This window comes from Psammomys obesus, unplaced genomic scaffold (assembly GCF_907164565.1).
Source record: "Psammomys obesus unplaced genomic scaffold, mPsaObe1.curated_primary_1811, whole genome shotgun sequence".
Lineage (NCBI taxonomy): Eukaryota > Metazoa > Chordata > Mammalia > Rodentia > Muridae > Psammomys > Psammomys obesus.
Genome location: NW_026585742.1, coordinates 5,568,782 through 5,586,531, shown reverse-complemented (window position 1 = coordinate 5,586,531; position 17,750 = coordinate 5,568,782). Strand labels below are relative to the sequence as shown.

The following is a 17,750-nucleotide window of genomic DNA, read 5'->3' as shown; positions in this document are numbered from 1 at the left end:
AGAAGTCCCATCTGGTACAGAGGGTGGCAACTTCAGACTTCATATCCCCCTTTGCTAATAGTCTCACCTACAGCCACTCCCATAGACTCCTGGGAGCCTCCCCTGTCCCAGATGCCACCCACTGAACAATGATGGGGACAATGCTCCATTGTCTCTCTCAGTCCTCCCTTTTCTTCCCATACCTGACCCCCTCCTTGTTCTACACTCTCCCACTTTCCCACTCAGTTCTCTCCCTCCATCTGTTAATAATAAACTCATGTTTATTTAGGTATAATTCATAATTGACATACATGTAATTCATCCATTTTAGTGTAAAGCTTTAAGAGTTTGACAAATGCATCCACTTGTATAACTACCACCACAAGCAGAATAGAAAACGCTGCCGTCTCTTTAAGATCTCCCATGTGTTGGTTTGCACACAATCTCACTTCCAACTCAGACCCTGGCAACCAATAGTCAGATTTTTCTTTTACAGGTCTGAATGGTTCAGATCTTTGAACATAGATCTTGTAATAAACTGTGTTAGCATTCTGTAACCTTGTCTTTGTAATTATAGTGTGTTTTAAGCTTACCAAATGGTTGTTCAGAACTGGGGAGATGGCTCAGTTGGTGAAGTGCTTGCCATGCAAGCATGAGGCTGTGAGTTCGATTCCTAGATCCCACCTACAAAATCTGAACATGGTGGACATCATGGCAGCGGAGAGGGAGAGACATCTGAATCCCTGGGAGTCACCGGTCAGCCAGCCCAGCCTCTCCTTGAGCTCCAGCACAAGGAAAGCTCAAAATTTAAGCTAGACAGCACTTGAGGAAGAACACTGGAGACTGACCTCTGGCTTCTATGTAGGCATGTTCAGTTACCATCACGCAAATACACACACACCTGTATACACACAGACACAAAAATCACCGCAGTATGTGTATTTTTCTTCGGAAATGATGTAAACATGACCAAGAGATGAAGTTATCTGGACATTTGTTACCATATTTTTAACACTGTTACCAAGAAGATGCTCACAAATATTACTGCATGATCAATGAATAAGTTTGATTCCACACTTATTCCGTAGAAAAATTCTCCATGTTACTACTCACTCATCAAAAGTGGTACCCAACTAATAATGTCGCAATCAAATTATTCAGGCATTTCTGAAGAGTGTTGAAATGCGGCAATTATACTGGGTGAACACCACCAATATGAATCAGCCCACGCTCATTACAAACCAGATAGAAACATTTAATCACATGGCACTGCTTTTGCCATCATTTTGCCCATTCACATATTTAAATTTGTTTATTTCATAACATTTTTATTCCATATGTTTTGTAGCAGATCTGACATGATGGTGAGGCTCAGGAGCAAGATCACGAAGTCCTCGAAATCCAATTTATTCTCTGTGTGCTCATCAAGCTCAGAAAGGATGTCTCGGTACTTTGGCTTGGATTCTTCTCTCTGAGAAGAAAGAATAAGTGAGCCTATCTCGGGTATAAACTTTATTCAGAGAGGGTAATGAATACTAAGTATATTATTCACGATCTAGCACGGCCAGTGTCATTACATCAGCACTAGGCAAAATCCTTCGTGGCTTGTCTCTGAGAACTCTTACACTGATCTTACAGCAGAAGCTGCTGTACTCCATCTGTGGGTGGTCCATCAGTCAATTAAATAACTTGCCTCAAAGTAAGCAGCTTTTGCTGTGTAGTCAAGATTTGTGGCCTTATCTGCCTGGTTCCAGAGCTACACTTTTAACTAATAAGTTATTTTGCGTTTCTTTATACACAGAACTCCCTATGTTTTCAGATTTTAAATATGTAAAGTCTTCTCTATAGGTGGTACTTTTTATGTGTTCCCTGGACTGTGAGATTATTCAGAAATACAGAATAAACTGTGCTAGAAGAAAGCATATTGCTTTGTGCCATTGTTCAGCATTTAATCTGATTGTCAATCACACCCAGGCTCATAGCTGTCATACACAGATTGCAGGAAAACATCTGAACACCATATAAATGGAGAGCCTTTTCAGTTTCAAATATTTTATAAAACAGCTGGAAACATTGATGTTAAGCACAGAAAAGCCATTTGAGTCACTCCGATACATAGCTGTGTGTACACTCAGTTAAGCCACAAATTCTCATCCATGAGCTGGCTGCAAAATTCCAGGGATACTTGAGACATTTTTGGAATGATGGCATATTCCTTTTACAGTCTAAATCCATCCCTTTTTTCTCTAGCCTGTCTGCCCCCATAGGTCACTCCTCAACCAGAGCAAAAGGGGCTCCCTACCCATTTGCTCCAAGAAAGCTGAACACAACTTAGAAAGGGTCAGAGTTCAATAAAAGATAGGATTTTCCTCGTGGGACTGCCCAGTTTTCCATGAAGCATGTAAGTCTGTCTGCTCCCTCTGTTTTGCATATTGAGGAATGGGTGGGTGTGTAGGGTGCTGCTAAGCTCCAGTCACTGAAGGGTTAATTAACCAGCCATCTTGTTTTAGAATATTCTTGGCAATGCTTCCACATGCTAGTTTTATTGTAGCTTACTGGTGATTGTTAGGACTAGAAATTGTGCTTAGGCTTTTGAGAAAGGTGACATTCTCTTTAGGACCTAGGCTTGGCAAAAAAAAATGCCACACAACTTACCGGAGAGCTCCACAGAGGGTTTAGAGAGTGGTTCTCAACCTGTAGGCCGTTACCCCTTCGGGGTCAAATGACCCTCTTACAGGGATGGGAAAACAGGTAACTATATTACAATTCATAACAGTAGGGAAATTGCTCTTATGAAACAGCAATGAAAGTAATTTTATGGTTGCAGGTCGCCGCAGCATAAGGACTTGTAAGAGACGCAGCATTAGGAAGGCTGAGAACCAGTGGTTTAGAGGAAAGGTTTGATCAGGTGTCAGAGGTGTGTCTCTTGCCTTGCTGGGCACTGCTGCTCACTTGCCTGCCTAAGTGACAGAGAGCTGCACTGTTGTGCTAAGGCAGTCCTTTGACTTTCCAGGTTTGATAAGGTTTAACTGCCGCTGTTGATCCAGAGAATAGCCTCACATGAGCTATCCTCAATTGCCCTGAAATATGGCTCTGCTCCTGGCACTGTTCACCACAGGGATGTCATTTGGGCCTGGGTGTGTCTGCCATGGAAACTGGATCACTCAATATTTTTTTTTATTTTTTTTAATTGATTACAGTTTACTCACTTTGTATCTCAGCTGTAGCCCTCTCCCTTAACCCCTCCCAGTTCTATCCTGCCTCCCTCATCTTTTCTCCTGCCCTTCCCTCAGTCTACTGATAGGGGAGGTCCTCCTCCCTTTCCCTATAACCCTAGCTAGCCTATCAGGTCTCATCAGGACTGGCTGCATTGTCTTCCTCTGTGGGCTGGTAAGGCTGCTCCCCCTTGGGGGGAGGTGTTCAAAGAGCCAGCCACTGAGTTCATGTCAGAGACAGTCCCTGTTCCCATTACTAGGGATCCCACTTGGAGACTGAGCTACCATGGGCTTCATCTGTGCAGGGGTTCTAGGTTATCTCCATGCATAGTCCTTGGTTGGAGTATCAGTCTCATAAAAGATCCTTGGGCCCAGATTTTTTGGTTCTGTTGATCTCCTTGTGGAGCTCCTGTCCCCTCCAGGTCTTTCTATCTCCTCCTTCTTTCATAATATTCCCTGCACTTTGCCCAAAGTTTGTCTATGAGTCTTAGCATCTGCTTTGATACCTTGCTGGGTAAAGACTTTCAATGGCCCTCTGTGGTAGGCTCCTGTCCTGTTCCCTGTTTTCTCCCTCTTCTGATGTCTATCCCATTTGCCTTTCTGAGTGAGGATTGATTATCTTACCTGGGGTCCTCCTTCTTGCTTAGCTACTTTAGGTGTACAGATTTTAGTATGTTTATCCTATTTTACATGGCTAATATCCACTTATAAGCAAGTATATACCCTGTGTGCCTTTCTGCTTCTGGGTTACCTCACTAAGAATTATCTTTTCTAGATCCCACCATTTGCCTGCAAATTTTGTGATTTCCTTGATGAGTAGTATTCCATTGTGTAAATGTATGTGTAATGTACCGCAATAGCTATATCCATTCCTCCATTGAGAGACATCTGGGTTGTTTCCAGATTTTGGCTATTATGAATAAAGCTGCTATGAACATGGTTGAGCAAATGTCCTTGTTGTGTACTTGAGCATCTTTTGGATATATGCCTAGGAGTGGTATAGTTGGATCTTGAGGTGGCACTATTCCTAATTGTCTGAGAAAGTGCCAGAATGATATCCAAAGTGGTTATATAAGTCTACATTCTCACCAGCAATGGATGAGGGTTCCCCTTTCTCCACATCCTCTCCAACATGTGTTGTCACTTTAGTTTTTGGTTTTTCAACGCAATTCCCATCAAAATACCAACACAATTTTTTATAGACCTTGAAAGAACAATTCTCAATTTCATATGGAAAAACAACAAACTCAGAGTTGCTAAAAACAATCCTGTACAACAACAGATCTTCTGGAAGTATCTTCATCCCTCATCTCAAGCTGTGCTACAGAGAAGTAGTAATAAAAAACTACATGGTACTGGCTAGAAACAGAATAGTGGATTGATAGAATTAAATAGAAGCCCCAGAAATAAACACATATACCTATTGATACTTGTTTTTTGACAAAGAAACCAAAACAATACAGTGAAAAAAAGACAGCATCTTCAACAAATGGTGCTGATCTAACTGGATGTTTAACTGGATGCAAATAGATCTGTACTTATCACCTTGCACAAAACTAAAGTCCAAGTGGATCAAAGACCTCGATATAAAACCAAACACACTAAATCTCTTAGAATAAAAAGTGAGGAAGAGCCTTGAACTCATTGGCACCGGACTTCCTGAACAGAACACCAACGGTGTAGGCTCTAAGATCAATAAATGGGACCTCATGAAACTGAAAAGCTACTGTAAAGGAAAGGATACTGTCGTCAGAACAAAATGACAGCCTACAGATTGGGAAAGGATCTTCACCAACCCTGTATCTGACAGAGGACTAATATTCAAAATATATAAAGAACTCAAGTTAAACACCAACAAAGTAATCCAATTAAATAAATGGGGTACAGAACCAAACAGAGAATTCACAATAGAAGAATATTGAATCACAGAGAAACACTTAAAGAAATGCTCAACCTCCTTAGTTATCAGGGAGATGCAAATCAAAACAACCCTGAGATTTCACCTTACACCCATCAGAATGGTTAAGATCAAAACCCCCTCCTTTGGTTTTCCCTACACCACAGGACATGAAGCTGCAGGCATCTTCCTAATGAGTGATATTTTCAGAAGGATGACAGTTTATATCAGGGTCATGTCCCACTCATTCCTAATTCTCATGCTTGTTAAGTGCCCTCTGAGGGTCTGACCCTGGGTGTGGGGCTTTTGTCCTCTCTGGGCTGTACCATTTATTTTGGCAAGAGATACAGGCAAATATGACAACATGATTAGGTCCCACCTCTCTATTTAAAAGCCTCTCCAAACCGTTTATCTCAAGTTCTACCAAGTATTTCTGCTCAAAAGCAGTTTTTCTTTAAAGATATTTTCAAAACATGAGTGAATACTACAGAATATTTTTAAAATATTTTAAAAAGAAAAATGCAAACAACTACAGAAGAATGCTAGCTGTCACTAATGTTGCTTTCTAGTCATTTATGTGTGTGAGTATAAAGAGGGGTTGAGTGTGTTATGTACATATTTGATACGTGTGAATATATGTGTAAATGCAGGTAGGTCCACGCTACAGTGTGCATTTAGAAGTCAGATGATACTTTCAGGTGTTTGTCCTCGTCTTCCACCTTGTCTGAAGCAGGGTGTCTTTTTGCTCACCTTGAATAAACCAGGCTAGCTGGCCAGATTGCTCCAGGGATTCTCCTGCCTCCTTCCCGTCTCACTACGGGAGTGCTGGGATTACACGTGAGTGCTCTGATGGTTCTGGGGAGGCACACTCTGCTCCTCATGCTTGTGTAGCAAGTGTTTAAATCGCTGAGCCATCTCTCCAGACAACTCCAGCTATTTTTGTATATGATGTACCATGCATGTACACTTGCACACACACACACACACACACCCTTGCACACATACACATTTTGATATAACTATAGGTTCATTGGAAGTTATACCCTTGATCTAACTCTTCCCAGCCAGTGACACCTTATATGATTTAGTCCACTAAAATTGTATGTGCATACAAATACACATACAAAGACACTTATAGAAAGATAAAAGCTGTATTTTAATATCTTAGAGCATACTGGGAACTTATAGACAACTTTCTTATAATTTTTGTTCTACCTGTGATTAAATATTGGTGGTTTAGGTTTGGATGTAACTTTCTTTCACGTAAGATTTCCACAGGTCACTATCACCCAAAGTATGAGCATATGAATATGACATCATGTTAGCACATAAGAAAAATTACATAAAATAATAGCTAACTCTTGCTCATACTTCAAATATTATTTGTATTTTAATGTTTAGAATCCCTTCTTTTGGTTTCTCACCCCAAGATGGTCCCAGTTTTTTGCATTTTCACTACAGCTTTACTCAACTGGAATTGCAGCTATGAGCCAGCATGCTCACAAGTTAGCATGTTCGTCAAGTTCACTGGACAACTTACACACAGGAGATACTCAATACAGAGTGGTTGATTGGAATAATAACATAGCATCCTGGAGCTGGAGTTCCTTCCTGCTTGGTGCATGCCTTGTTTATCCATGCAGGTTAATTCTCTTACCTCTGTGAAATTCCTAAATTGGGTTTGTAGCAGATTCTTGGCAGTGGATTTCCCAAGTTTACCATCAGCGTCAGAAGAGTTTCTGAAAATCAGAGCAATAGTAGCAATCGCTTTTTCCAGATCTGAGCCTTTCTTCAAAGCTACAAGAGAAGAAATGTAGAGTAGAGAATTAGAATCGAAGATGGTTTGTGCAGACATGAGATTTTATCTTCTGTAGGAACTGTGGGGAATAAATTTGGTCTTGTATGTTAGTGTGACCCAGTGCTTTTTTTATTTTTTTATTTTATTTTTTAAATATTAGTTACAGTTTATTAACTTTGTATCCCAGATGCAGCCCACTCCCTCAGTCCCTCCCAATCCTACCCTCCTTCTCTCATCCCCTCCCTGCCCCTTTCTGAGTCCACAGATGTGGGGAGGTCTCCTCCCCTTCCGTCTGACCCTAGCTCATCAGGTCTCATAAGGACTGTCTGCAATGTCCTCCTCTGTGGCCTAGCAAGGCTGCTCCTCCCTCAGGGGAGGGGAGAGGTCAAAGAGCCAGCCATTTAGTTCATGTCAGAAATAGTTCCTGTTCCCCTTACTAGGGTACCCACTTGATACTGAGCTACCATGGGCCCCATCCGAGCAGGGGTTCTAGGTTATATCCATACATTGTCCTTGGTTGGAGATACAGTCTCATAAAAGACCCCTGTGCCCAAATAAATTTGGTCCTTATGGAGCTCCTGTTCTCTCCAGGTCATATTAACTCTCCTTTCTTTCATATGATTCCCTGCACTCTGCCCAAAGTTTGGTTATGAGTTTCAACATCTGCTTTGATACACTGCTAGGTAGAGTCTTTCAGAAGCCCTCTGTGGTAGGTTCCTGTCCTGTTACTTGTTTTCTCCTACTTCCAATGTCCATCCCATTTGTCTTTCTAAGTGAGATTGATCATCTTACCCCGGGTCCTCTTTCTTGTTTATCTTCTTTAGGTTTACAGATTTTAGTATGTTTATCCTATCTTATAGGTCTAGTACCCACTTATAAGTGAATATATACAGTGTGTGTCTTTCTGCTTCTGGGATAACTCACTCAGGATGATCTTTTCTAGTTTCCACCATTTGCCTGCAAATCTCATGATTTCCTTGTTTTTAATTGCTGAGTACTATTCCATTGTGTAAAAGTACCACAATTTCTGTATCCATTCCTCCATTGAGGGACATCTGGGTTGTTTCCAGGTTCTGGCTATTAGGAATAAAGCTGCTACAAACACAGTTGAACAAATGTCCTTGTGTACTTAAGCATCTTTTGGATGTATGCCTAAGAGTGGTATATATATAGCTGGATCTTGAGGAAGCACTATTCCTAGTCGTCCGATAAGGCACCAGATTGATTTCCAAAATGGTTGTACAAGTTTACATTCCCACCAGCAGTGGAGGAGGGTTCCCCTTTCTCCACAACCTCCTCAGCACATGTTGTGACCCAGTACTTGAGCACATTTCCCCCTTTCTTAGAGTAGAATTTGAGAATATTTGATGCCGTGCTTTTGAGAAATGTAGAACAAAAGTTCCTTTCATAGCATTTAAGTTACTTAGGCTGATATTTGACACCTGCTTGCCATGTGGACCTAGAAAAGCCTGTTACTTCACTAAGCCTTGGTTTTCTGAGATGTAATTTCTTTCAGTTATTTAACAAATATTTACAGAGTACCTACTGCATGTTGAGCTCAGCTTTTGATATTAAAGATACCTCATGTAAAGACTGCAAATCCTATTCTTGCACAATTTATATTTTGTGTTAGATGTGGTGTCACTTTTTGTGAGTATGATAAAGGGACAAGGCATCAGGGCAAACTCTGACATAGTAACGCTTGTAACAGTTTTATTATTATTTTTTCAAACATTGTGATATTCCAGTAGTTTCTCTGATTTAGAACCCTTGATGGGGAGGACAGTGCTAATTCATTCTGTCCCAGTGGGTAACACCTAGTGCACACAGAGAGATGCAAAAAGAGCCATTTGAACAACTCTGTAAAGTGAGCTACCTTAGTTACCCTAGTCACCAATACATTTGCTAGGATAAGATAATCCCCCCTTACAGCTATGCCATGTTTATCTTATCTCCAGCTAGACAACACTCTTTATGAAGCCAAGAGCCAAGCCTTTGCTCTTTTCCTGTATCACCAGCAGCACCAATGCCCGTGTTACATAGTAGGGCTAGTCAATGCTGTTGAGTGAATGAGTAAGAGGAAAAGAAGCCTCACAGCTTTACTTTCAGGCAATACACAGCCATCACGGGCTCAAAGAGTACTCAGAAGGCTCAACACACTGAGGTGACCAGATTAGATGTGACCTTCACTCACATGTATCAAGAGGATATATATGAATATACATGAGTATCTGATTTTTATATTTTTAATAATCCATGAAAAATCTAGTTTTTCTCCATTTCTAGCATTTGTCTCTGTCACTATTTATATTGCAGCCACTTCTGACAGGTGTTAATAATATCTCAGCATGCTTTTTGTTTGTCCTTCTAATGACTAATGATGCTAAAAATCGTTTTTTTGTGTTTATTTGCCATCTGTATACATTTCTTGATGAAATATCTATTGAAGTCTATTAATGGGCTTTGCCCATTTTCAAATGGAAAGTTTAACATTTTTGATTTCTGGAAATTCTGTATCTCCTTCCAATATAGGTCATTGTAGAATAAGAGATTTGCAAACATTTTCTCTTAGTCCATGGATTATCTTTTAAATTTCTTCTTTTAGTGTGGGTGCACGTACGTACGTGTGTGTGTGTGTGTGTGTGTGTGTGTGTGTAAGCAAGGGTGCATGTGTTCCATGGTATGTGTGTTTGGGGAGTCAGTGAGCAACTTTAGGGGTCCACTTTCTTTTAACAAAGAGACTGAACTCAGCTCCACAGGCTTGCATGCCAAGGGCTTTTAACTCACCAAACCATCCCGCCCGATGTCCCACCTGCCCTTGTAAAAATTTTCTTAGCAGGGTCTTATGTAGGGAAGAGGTATTCTATTTTTATGAATCTAATTTTGGGGGAAGCATTTGTCCTATTTTTCTCCTAAAAGATTTCTCTTTCTACCTTCTCCTCCTCCGAAAAACATCCCTTATGTTCCATTTAAGTTAATAATCCATCCCAACTCAATTTTGACTGATGTGTGTGACTCACAGTAAGGTTCTTCATTGAACTACTTTTGCCAAAAATCAGTTGAGGGGCTAGAGAGATGGCTCAGAGGTTAAGAGCCCCGGCTGCTCTTCAGAAGACCTGGGTATGGTTCCCAGCACCCACATGGCAGCTCACAACCATCTCTAGTTCCAGGGCTTATAACACCCCCTTATGGCCTCCACAGGAGTCAGTATCACACAGTATGCAGAGATATGCAGGAAAAAGCCATTCATATAAAATTAATAACAACAACAACAACAGCATAGGGTAGAGAAGAAGAAAGAGAAAAAAAACTTTGATGTAAGATCCAAACTTAGATAAAGACAGGCAACTTATTTTTTTCTTTTGAAACAGGTTCTCTGCAGCCCTGGCTGTCCTGAAATTCACTTTGTAGGCCAAGCTGGCCTTGAACTTAGAGACCTACTGGCCTCTGCTTACTGAGTGCTGGGATTAAACGTGTGCACAGCTGAGAACTTTCTGAAACTGACCACAATAGCACATCAAATAATCCTAAAAATTAGTAAATGTGGTTGTTTGACATGAAAAACTTCTGTACAGTAGGAAAAGCAATTTCCAGACTGAAGTGATAGCCTACGGAATGAAGGAAAGTCTGTGTCTGACAGGCACTAATGTCTATACCTTCAAATTTCAATTTAAAAAGTCAACCAATGAATAAATGGGCTAATGAATTGAATAGGTGGTGCTCAAAAGAAAAAAACAAACAAACAAATGAAGAAGTATTGGTAAAAATTCAACATCCTAATACAAAATCACTTGAGCCTGTGGGGTGGGGGGCAACAGGAAGGGGAGGAAGAGGGAGGAGAAAATGTGTAAACATGTGTGTGTGTGTGTGTGTGTGAGAGAGAGAGAGAGAGAGAGAGAGAGAGAGTTTGAGCACATGTGATCATATGTGCATTTTCCTACCTCTGATCTAGTCTACGTTCTGACTCTACACTATCTTGGTTACTGTAGCTATAAACAAAATCTTACCAATAAAGAGATTGGCTCTGGTTACTTCAGCCATTACCCACCTTGTTTTGGTTATTCTAGGGCCTTTTGTTTCCAAATAAAGGTTAAAGTATGCTTCAGAAACCTTGCTGGGATTTTAAATACAAATTGCACTAAAGACCACGGTAGAGGCAAAGCGTTGTCTTCGGTTTTTGGCAGCCATTGCCAATCTAAGTTGACTTTTAAAATCAATGAGCTCTAGGTTTCTCCCCACAGCATCGTTTCCTCAGTGAAGAACAGATAGGATTTGCTGGTGACAGAACACTGGGAAGGAAATGTCAAAAGCATGAGCTGATGTGCTCCGGGTGCTGTTTGCCTGTCTTGCCTCCTCTTGAATCTGCAGTCCTCTGGACGGTGCCAAGCTTCAAGCAGGAGCCTTGCAAAATATGTGTTGAGTGACTGGCTATAAAACGTACTTTGACTTCTTCCTCGTGGGTCTCGTTTCCGGTTTCAGAGTCTCGATTTTACGCTCTAGGGATTTGTGCTTTCTGCTCATAGCTTCTGCTTATCCAGGTCTGACATGCTGTCTTTCCTGAGATATCAGCCTCAGAGAAATGACCCTCTGTTCTTAGCTCTCTCTTGCTCCATCCTAATTATCTCTTCCACCAACTTCTGCCACTTCCAGGGACCAACGTTTATACCTCAAGTGTCTGCCGTGTCACTGTTCACTAAGGACGGGGGGATGTGCATCTTTCTTACAGCTTCTGCTCTATCCGTTCATACGTGTGCATGAGTGCACATGTACACACACTGGGTGGTACTTTTATCTCAGGTTGTCCTAGCTTTCATAATTTTAACCTTAAATTTAAGATGCTGAAGAATGAATCCTATGTAAGCACTCTTGTTTGGAAGAAGCAATTGCCTGGATGAAACACATTATCTTAATTCTTGAGAAAATGAGTACATGAATAACTTGTGCTGGTAGATTTATTAATCAGTATTCAAGAATAGCTAGATACGTTGTAGGAAGAGCTTCTCTACTGAGTCTGAGACTGTGCTTGGAGGATGGCAATTGGTAATGCTCTGCTGGATGTGCCTGCCTGGAGAGGAAGGAATAATCTGAGCGAGTGCCTTAATAATGATGGGCATCTTCCTTTGTTACTACATATGCTTCAGGTCCCTTTCAAACATCATCTTATTTAATGCTTCCTCAAAGCCACAGGGGTGGGTACTATTTGTGTCTTAGATTTACATATTAGGATCTTATGCTTGCAGAGATTAGTGATAGTAAAGCTATCATGCTTACAGATGAGGAAAGGAACGCTGGAGGGTCTGTGTAACTGCAAAGCCAACTTTGGAATATGTCTATGCAAAGTCATCCCTGCTGGTGGTGGGAGCCAGGCATCTCCCAGCCCTGGTGGAGTTCAAGTGTGGTTGTTCTCTGAGGTGGGACTCCATCTGGACTATCCAACTTCACATTCTTATCCTATCTCCCTTATAAGACAGCATGCATTCTTCCCCCAACTGTAAAATAGCATATGCTTATGGTAAAAACAGAACTGGAAATATTTAAAATGAGAGGCAGCAAAGAGTTTGTCCTACCAACACTGATGATATTTTCCTAAGGCCTTTTTTGTGTCCTGTCTTCACAGTTTGCTTCTTCCCTTAATAAGCCCAGCAGGTTGCCACCTAACTTTTACTCTGCCTCATACAGACTCATGAATTAGTATGTGAAGCATATTTTAAGGGGCCATGTGGGGTTACAAAAGCAAAGGCTGTCTTGTGGTTGTTTTGCTTAGGGATTTGGGCCTGGGGATGGCTGAAAGGCAGCTTTTCCAGACTGCTATGTGCTACCTGCTGAAGTGAATTTGGAACTATGCACAGTTCATGCCTATTCTACGCAGCTCACAAGTATGTACCATCCAGCATTTATTCTGGGCTCAGGACAGCGAACAATTTCAGAAAAATGCTGACCTCTTGGAGTGTTCACTCACTGTAGTGGGCCACAGTAGTGAACACTCCTCCCTGGGTAGTGGATGTGGCTCAACTCATTTAATGTGAGTGCCAGTCCTTTGAGGTAGGTCCAGTTTATTGATGAAGAAACCCAAGCATAGAGATATAACGGCATGGTCTGGAACTTTGTATGTGATTGTTAATTATTTTGCTCCTCAAGGTCTGCTTGCTGTCTTTTAAGAGCAGACTATCATGTACTTCAAATGTTTCTCTGTAAACTTGCCTTCAAATAATCCCTATTTGACCAGTAAAATTTCTACACCCAGGCAGGGCAGAAGAGAGGTAGGCACGGCCAAGGTTCAAGGGGTTGGAAGACAGAGAGATCACAGGAAGGGGAGAGACAAAGGAGAGACAGGAAAGCCATGGGATAGATAAAGAAGAACCATGTGGCTGGGAGGAATTTACCCTGAGGATCAGTGTGGCTGGAGAGAAGCAGCCCAGATGGAAAGCTTGTGCAAGTATTTATACTGTTTTGGACGGGAAGTCTCCCAGATAGGAATGATTAGAGCAAATGGTATGGGGTGTGGGACTGGGAGATAAAGACATAGTTTAGGGGGTTAATATCTGCCGAGCCCCAAATGAAATAAGGCTTATTAAAAACCTGTCAGTGTCTGTGTCTTTTATTGATATGGTAGTGGGTTGATGATAATCACCACAATAATTATAGGCTATTAACAATAAACATGTATAGTCTTTTATCTTCTGGAATGTAGAGAGGTTAAGTAAATTACACAGTCACGAAACCAAACTGGCTCCTTTCTCTAATGCTCACTATGTCTAAGTTGTTTTTCAGGCAATTGTATTCTTCAGGATGCTTTCCTAAACCTTAAAAAGGGGCCACAGTTCCCTCTATTGTACTTCTCTTATCTACTGAACATCTCTAAAACTCTCACGCTTGAAACTTTGTATAGTCTCAGTTATCTTTTAGATCAGTGTGACCCAAAGAAATACATCGTAAGTCACAGTTGTAATTTAAAACTTTATCACAAAGTAAAAAGGCCAAAAAGAAATGAGTAAAATTGATTTTAATAATATATATTACTCAACCCAATATATTAAAAATTCCAACAGGTAGTTAACACTAAGTGCATAAAAAATTTTATACCCTATGCTTATTAATTTTTTTCAGTTTTATAATTTTTATTCAAATTAATTACTGCCCCAGTAGCTCCCTAGTGCAGGTTCAGGCTTCATGTTCTCTGAAAGCAGTGATGTTGTATTTGGTTATTAAAGTTTTCTATTGATATATCTTTCAGTAAAGCTGCAGTTAATCCCTAAACAGCTGTATAACCAAACCACCACAGAGAGACTAGGATTTATTTATTTAAGCTAGAACACAATGCTGGGCAATAGTTACTCCATCCTAAACCTCCAAGCCCGCATAGTTCCTACCATTCAGATTTACCCATTATATTTGCTTTTAGTGATATCTTAGGTCCAGTTCATTTCTCTATGTCGTTCTAAGACCTCTCCTCCAGCCTCTGTTCTCCCAGCTTCTCTCCTGCCACTTCTCCTCCTCCTCTGCCTCCCACTCCTTCCTCTCCTCTGGCTCCTTCCTCAGGATGTCCCACCCTATCCTCTCCATAGCTCAACATTGCAGCTGGTTGTTTTAATTGACATTTTAGAGAACAAATGGTGGCATGTTTACACAAACTGGAAACAGGTGATGCTTAGAATAAGTATCACAATGCACTGTCCGGATTAAAACCAAATAGTGGGGGAGAGAAATCAGCATTTGAATGAACAAGGGTAAGTTATATACATTCCAAAAGAACTTTCCAACACAGTGACAACACTGTAACTACTTTACAGTCTTTCTTGGGCCCTGATATGCTGCGGGTCTCAGAAATACATGCAATATGCATGTTAAACTGAACTGATAACTTCATTTTCTATGTTTTCTTCCTCCTTTTCCCTAGAACATAGGATACTGAACATTAAGCACTGGATTTGGTGATTTTCTAGCAAGTCAGTATTGTAGAAACACCACTCTCAACACTGTGAAGTGCCAGAATCATCTCAGTTTAGATTTTTTTTTTTCTCATATAAGTTACTTTTGCAAGTGAAAAAGTGGAGTCTTGCAGAACACCGATCATCTGCTCAAGCATGTTCAGGTAGTGTAGACAGACCTGACAGCTACTAAGACCCCACCGACTACTCCCCTGGCCAACAGTTCCCCCCAGTACTCTACTGCCTTGGTATTAAATACACATATGTACTTACCCTACATCTCTTCTCCTTAAACACTCAAAGAGCAGAAGTCCAAGCAACATGGAGAGAAGATGGATTCCATGAATGTTTAGAGTTTCTAGAACTCTCTCACATCTCAGGCATCCTTGATCTTATTAATTTTAACTCTGGGCCTGCTGTTCTGGAGCAGGGGAAACACACATGTCAACCATTCCATTCCTTACCTTTTATTGAAGACAGTTGTTTAGATATTGAAACGCTGCCAACAAAATAAAAGAAACAGTGACTTTTGAGTCTGAACACTGAAATCTGTGTAAAGCAATCAATGATTTAAATTATTATTTTCAACAGATGTCTCCTCCTTGTGTCTACTCAAGTACTTACCACACAGTGAAAAAGTCCATGACCAAGGTTGGCCCTGGCCCACATATCTACAAAATCCTGGATCTTATGTGACCCTGGTACTTAAGTTCCTTCGACTGGAAAGGGACAAAGGAGACCATTGTGCTGGGAGCCTCTTTTGTCTTGGGAAGGTGGAAGTGCTACTTTCTAGCACTGGGAAGCCACTCGTAGATGGTGAGGCTTCCATCATTCCATGTTCCTACATGGCTGCTGGGAGTCAAGGTGTCACAGACCTGAAACTCTACTCAGAGGGAAAAGGAAAAAATAAAAGCTTGTTTATAGAAGAGTTAAAATGCTAAGCCTTTGAGTGCATTTGCTCTAGCTGTTTAGCCTACCTACCTAACCCGGGAGTGAGATGCATTAGTGGGTGGTGGAGACATCTTCTCTTGCATCTTAATGTCTAGTGAAAAATTCAGGTATTAGACAGGTAGTGCAGTACAGAGCAACAGATATACATACAAAGAGCAGAGAAGGGCTAACCTTGTCTACAGTCAGGGCAATGGGATCAGTGAAAGAGAAGGGGGAGTTCTTCAGGCAGAGGGAACTCTGTGCTTAAGGCCCTGAAGGAAGAGAAATGGCTTGATGGAAGAACTCAAGCAAATGGCACATAGTTGGAAGCCAGAGAGAAGAATCAGAGGGAGAAGGTAAGGCTATGTCCAAGGTTACAAGAGAATGCTGAAACTTAGAGCCTTATAAAGCAAGGTGAGTGGGAGCTATGTGTCAGATACGTATTTGGAAAAACATTTCACCTGCTAATCTGAAGGGAATGGAAAGTTGTGCATGGGAGGCAAAAAGAGGGCAGTTACTTTAAAAACAGTGAAACAAAATTTGCACGTTTTTTCACATCTCCCACCCCCGAGTGTTGCAAGACAAAAGAATGACAGGATAAGGTCACCAGTGAACTACTGTTGACCCTCCTGAGGAGGAAGCTCTGCAACTGTGTTTGGCATCAACTACTAGAGGCTTTACTGTTTTCCTGGTGGGGAAGATCCACTTTTCTCACTTGTAGGAACTGGCCACCTACCTTTCCCATGTGTTAGCACTCCAGGCTCTTCTCAGTGAGCCCCTCCCCATTTCCCGAAGCCTCGGCACCATGATGATGTATCGCAGGATGGAGGAGGTGCCACCTTTTCTCCTTTCACCGTGTGCACTTGCCATGTGGCACCTCTTAGTTTTTATCTCCCTGATCGATTTTCTGTCTCCTCCATTAGTAAGTGACCCTAACAAGCCAGAGCCCTGCACTTCATCCCCCACCTCTCGCCTGACAGAGTACCTTGCCCTTGTTAGCTGTTCCAACACTGCCTTTGAAGTAAAGTTGGTATCCTAAATGGAATTCTATGAAAAAGAACTTTGTTCACTTGTTAGAACCAATTTCCATATTTGAACGATGTGAGAGTTTCCCTCATCGCAGATTCTTTCAAAGACTGCTATATAGTAGAAATCAGTACCAAGTTTAATTTGCAAATATATCTCAAGAGGCAATCAAAGATTTCTGTGTTAATTCTATCTTTCCAGTTCACAGGCAGAGCTTCAACTTTATTCTCTTTGTTTCTCCATTTTAATTTCAATCTGCACTTGGGGGGCAATAGACAGCAAGCTTTCAATATCCTGACTGTTAAGTTATGGATATGAGTATATTGGACTACATCTGCAAGTTTGCTGAAACTCGGAAAAGAGGAGTCAAATGCCACCGACCTTTTAGGCATTTTGCAAGGTGCCGAAGTAGATGCAGGGGCTTCGGAAGGACCGGGCTCTCCTCTCGAGTGGATTTCGTGGTCCTGCGTGCTGGGCATACAGCCTCCCATGTTCCTGCTTCCCCTGTTTTGCATTGGTGCTTCCTAAGCAACAATCACCTGCTCACTGTTACTGTTGTCGCTCATTCCATGACAACTGAACAATAGCATTTGAATACCTCTCCCGTCGTTTACTGTGTAGGCACTGGATCATTCATGTGTTTAATCAACATCTGATTGTCTCTTGTGGAATAGGTGCTATGCATGGTTCTGTGGACACACTGTGAAAGGGATCGAGATTTGACACAAATCTTGGTTCAGCGTGTTTACTGGAATGACTAATATTGGTTAGGGAAGTGTTTAAAGTGTGGTAGCTGTTAAAGGGTTGGTTGTTCTATGTAAGGTGGATGTCAAGAGCTCAGTCAGCCATCAGGTGAAGCATGCTTCAGGAAGTGACACCTGATGGGTACGTGTTGATTAGGTTCAAGGGCTAGTGGTTTTTTTGGAGGGCAAGACTATGATATCATGCATGCAAAGAACACAGAATTAAAAGGTTCA

The 17,750-nt window shown here is 41.3% G+C and overlaps 1 protein-coding gene across 1 annotated transcript; it reads right to left on the bottom strand.

The window, feature by feature from the left end:
- Nucleotides 1-1,225: 1,225 nt before the first annotated feature.
- On the bottom strand, nt 1,226-17,265 carry Sntn (sentan, cilia apical structure protein). Its single transcript, XM_055599166.1, has 4 exons — nt 17,155-17,265; nt 15,282-15,316; nt 6,749-6,888; nt 1,226-1,450 (listed from the first exon to the last, which is right to left on the bottom strand). The coding sequence occupies exons 1-4, from the start codon at nt 17,262-17,264 to the stop codon at nt 1,292-1,294; spliced, it is 444 nt and encodes a 147-aa protein (XP_055455141.1). The 5' UTR covers nt 17,265; the 3' UTR covers nt 1,226-1,291.
- Nucleotides 17,266-17,750: the final 485 nt, after the last annotated feature.

Coding starts and splice junctions, on each gene's coding strand:
- Sntn (XM_055599166.1), bottom strand. CDS start 17,264: ATGGGAGGCTGTATGCCCAGCACGCAGGACCACGAAATCCACTCGAGA. Junction 6,889..15,281: donor ACAACTGTCTTCAATAAAAG/GTAAGGAATGGA, acceptor CTTCTCTTGTAG/CTTTGAAGAAAGGCTCAGAT. Junction 1,451..6,748: donor AATTTAGGAATTTCACAGAG/GTAAGAGAATTA, acceptor CTTTCTTCTCAG/AGAGAAGAATCCAAGCCAAA.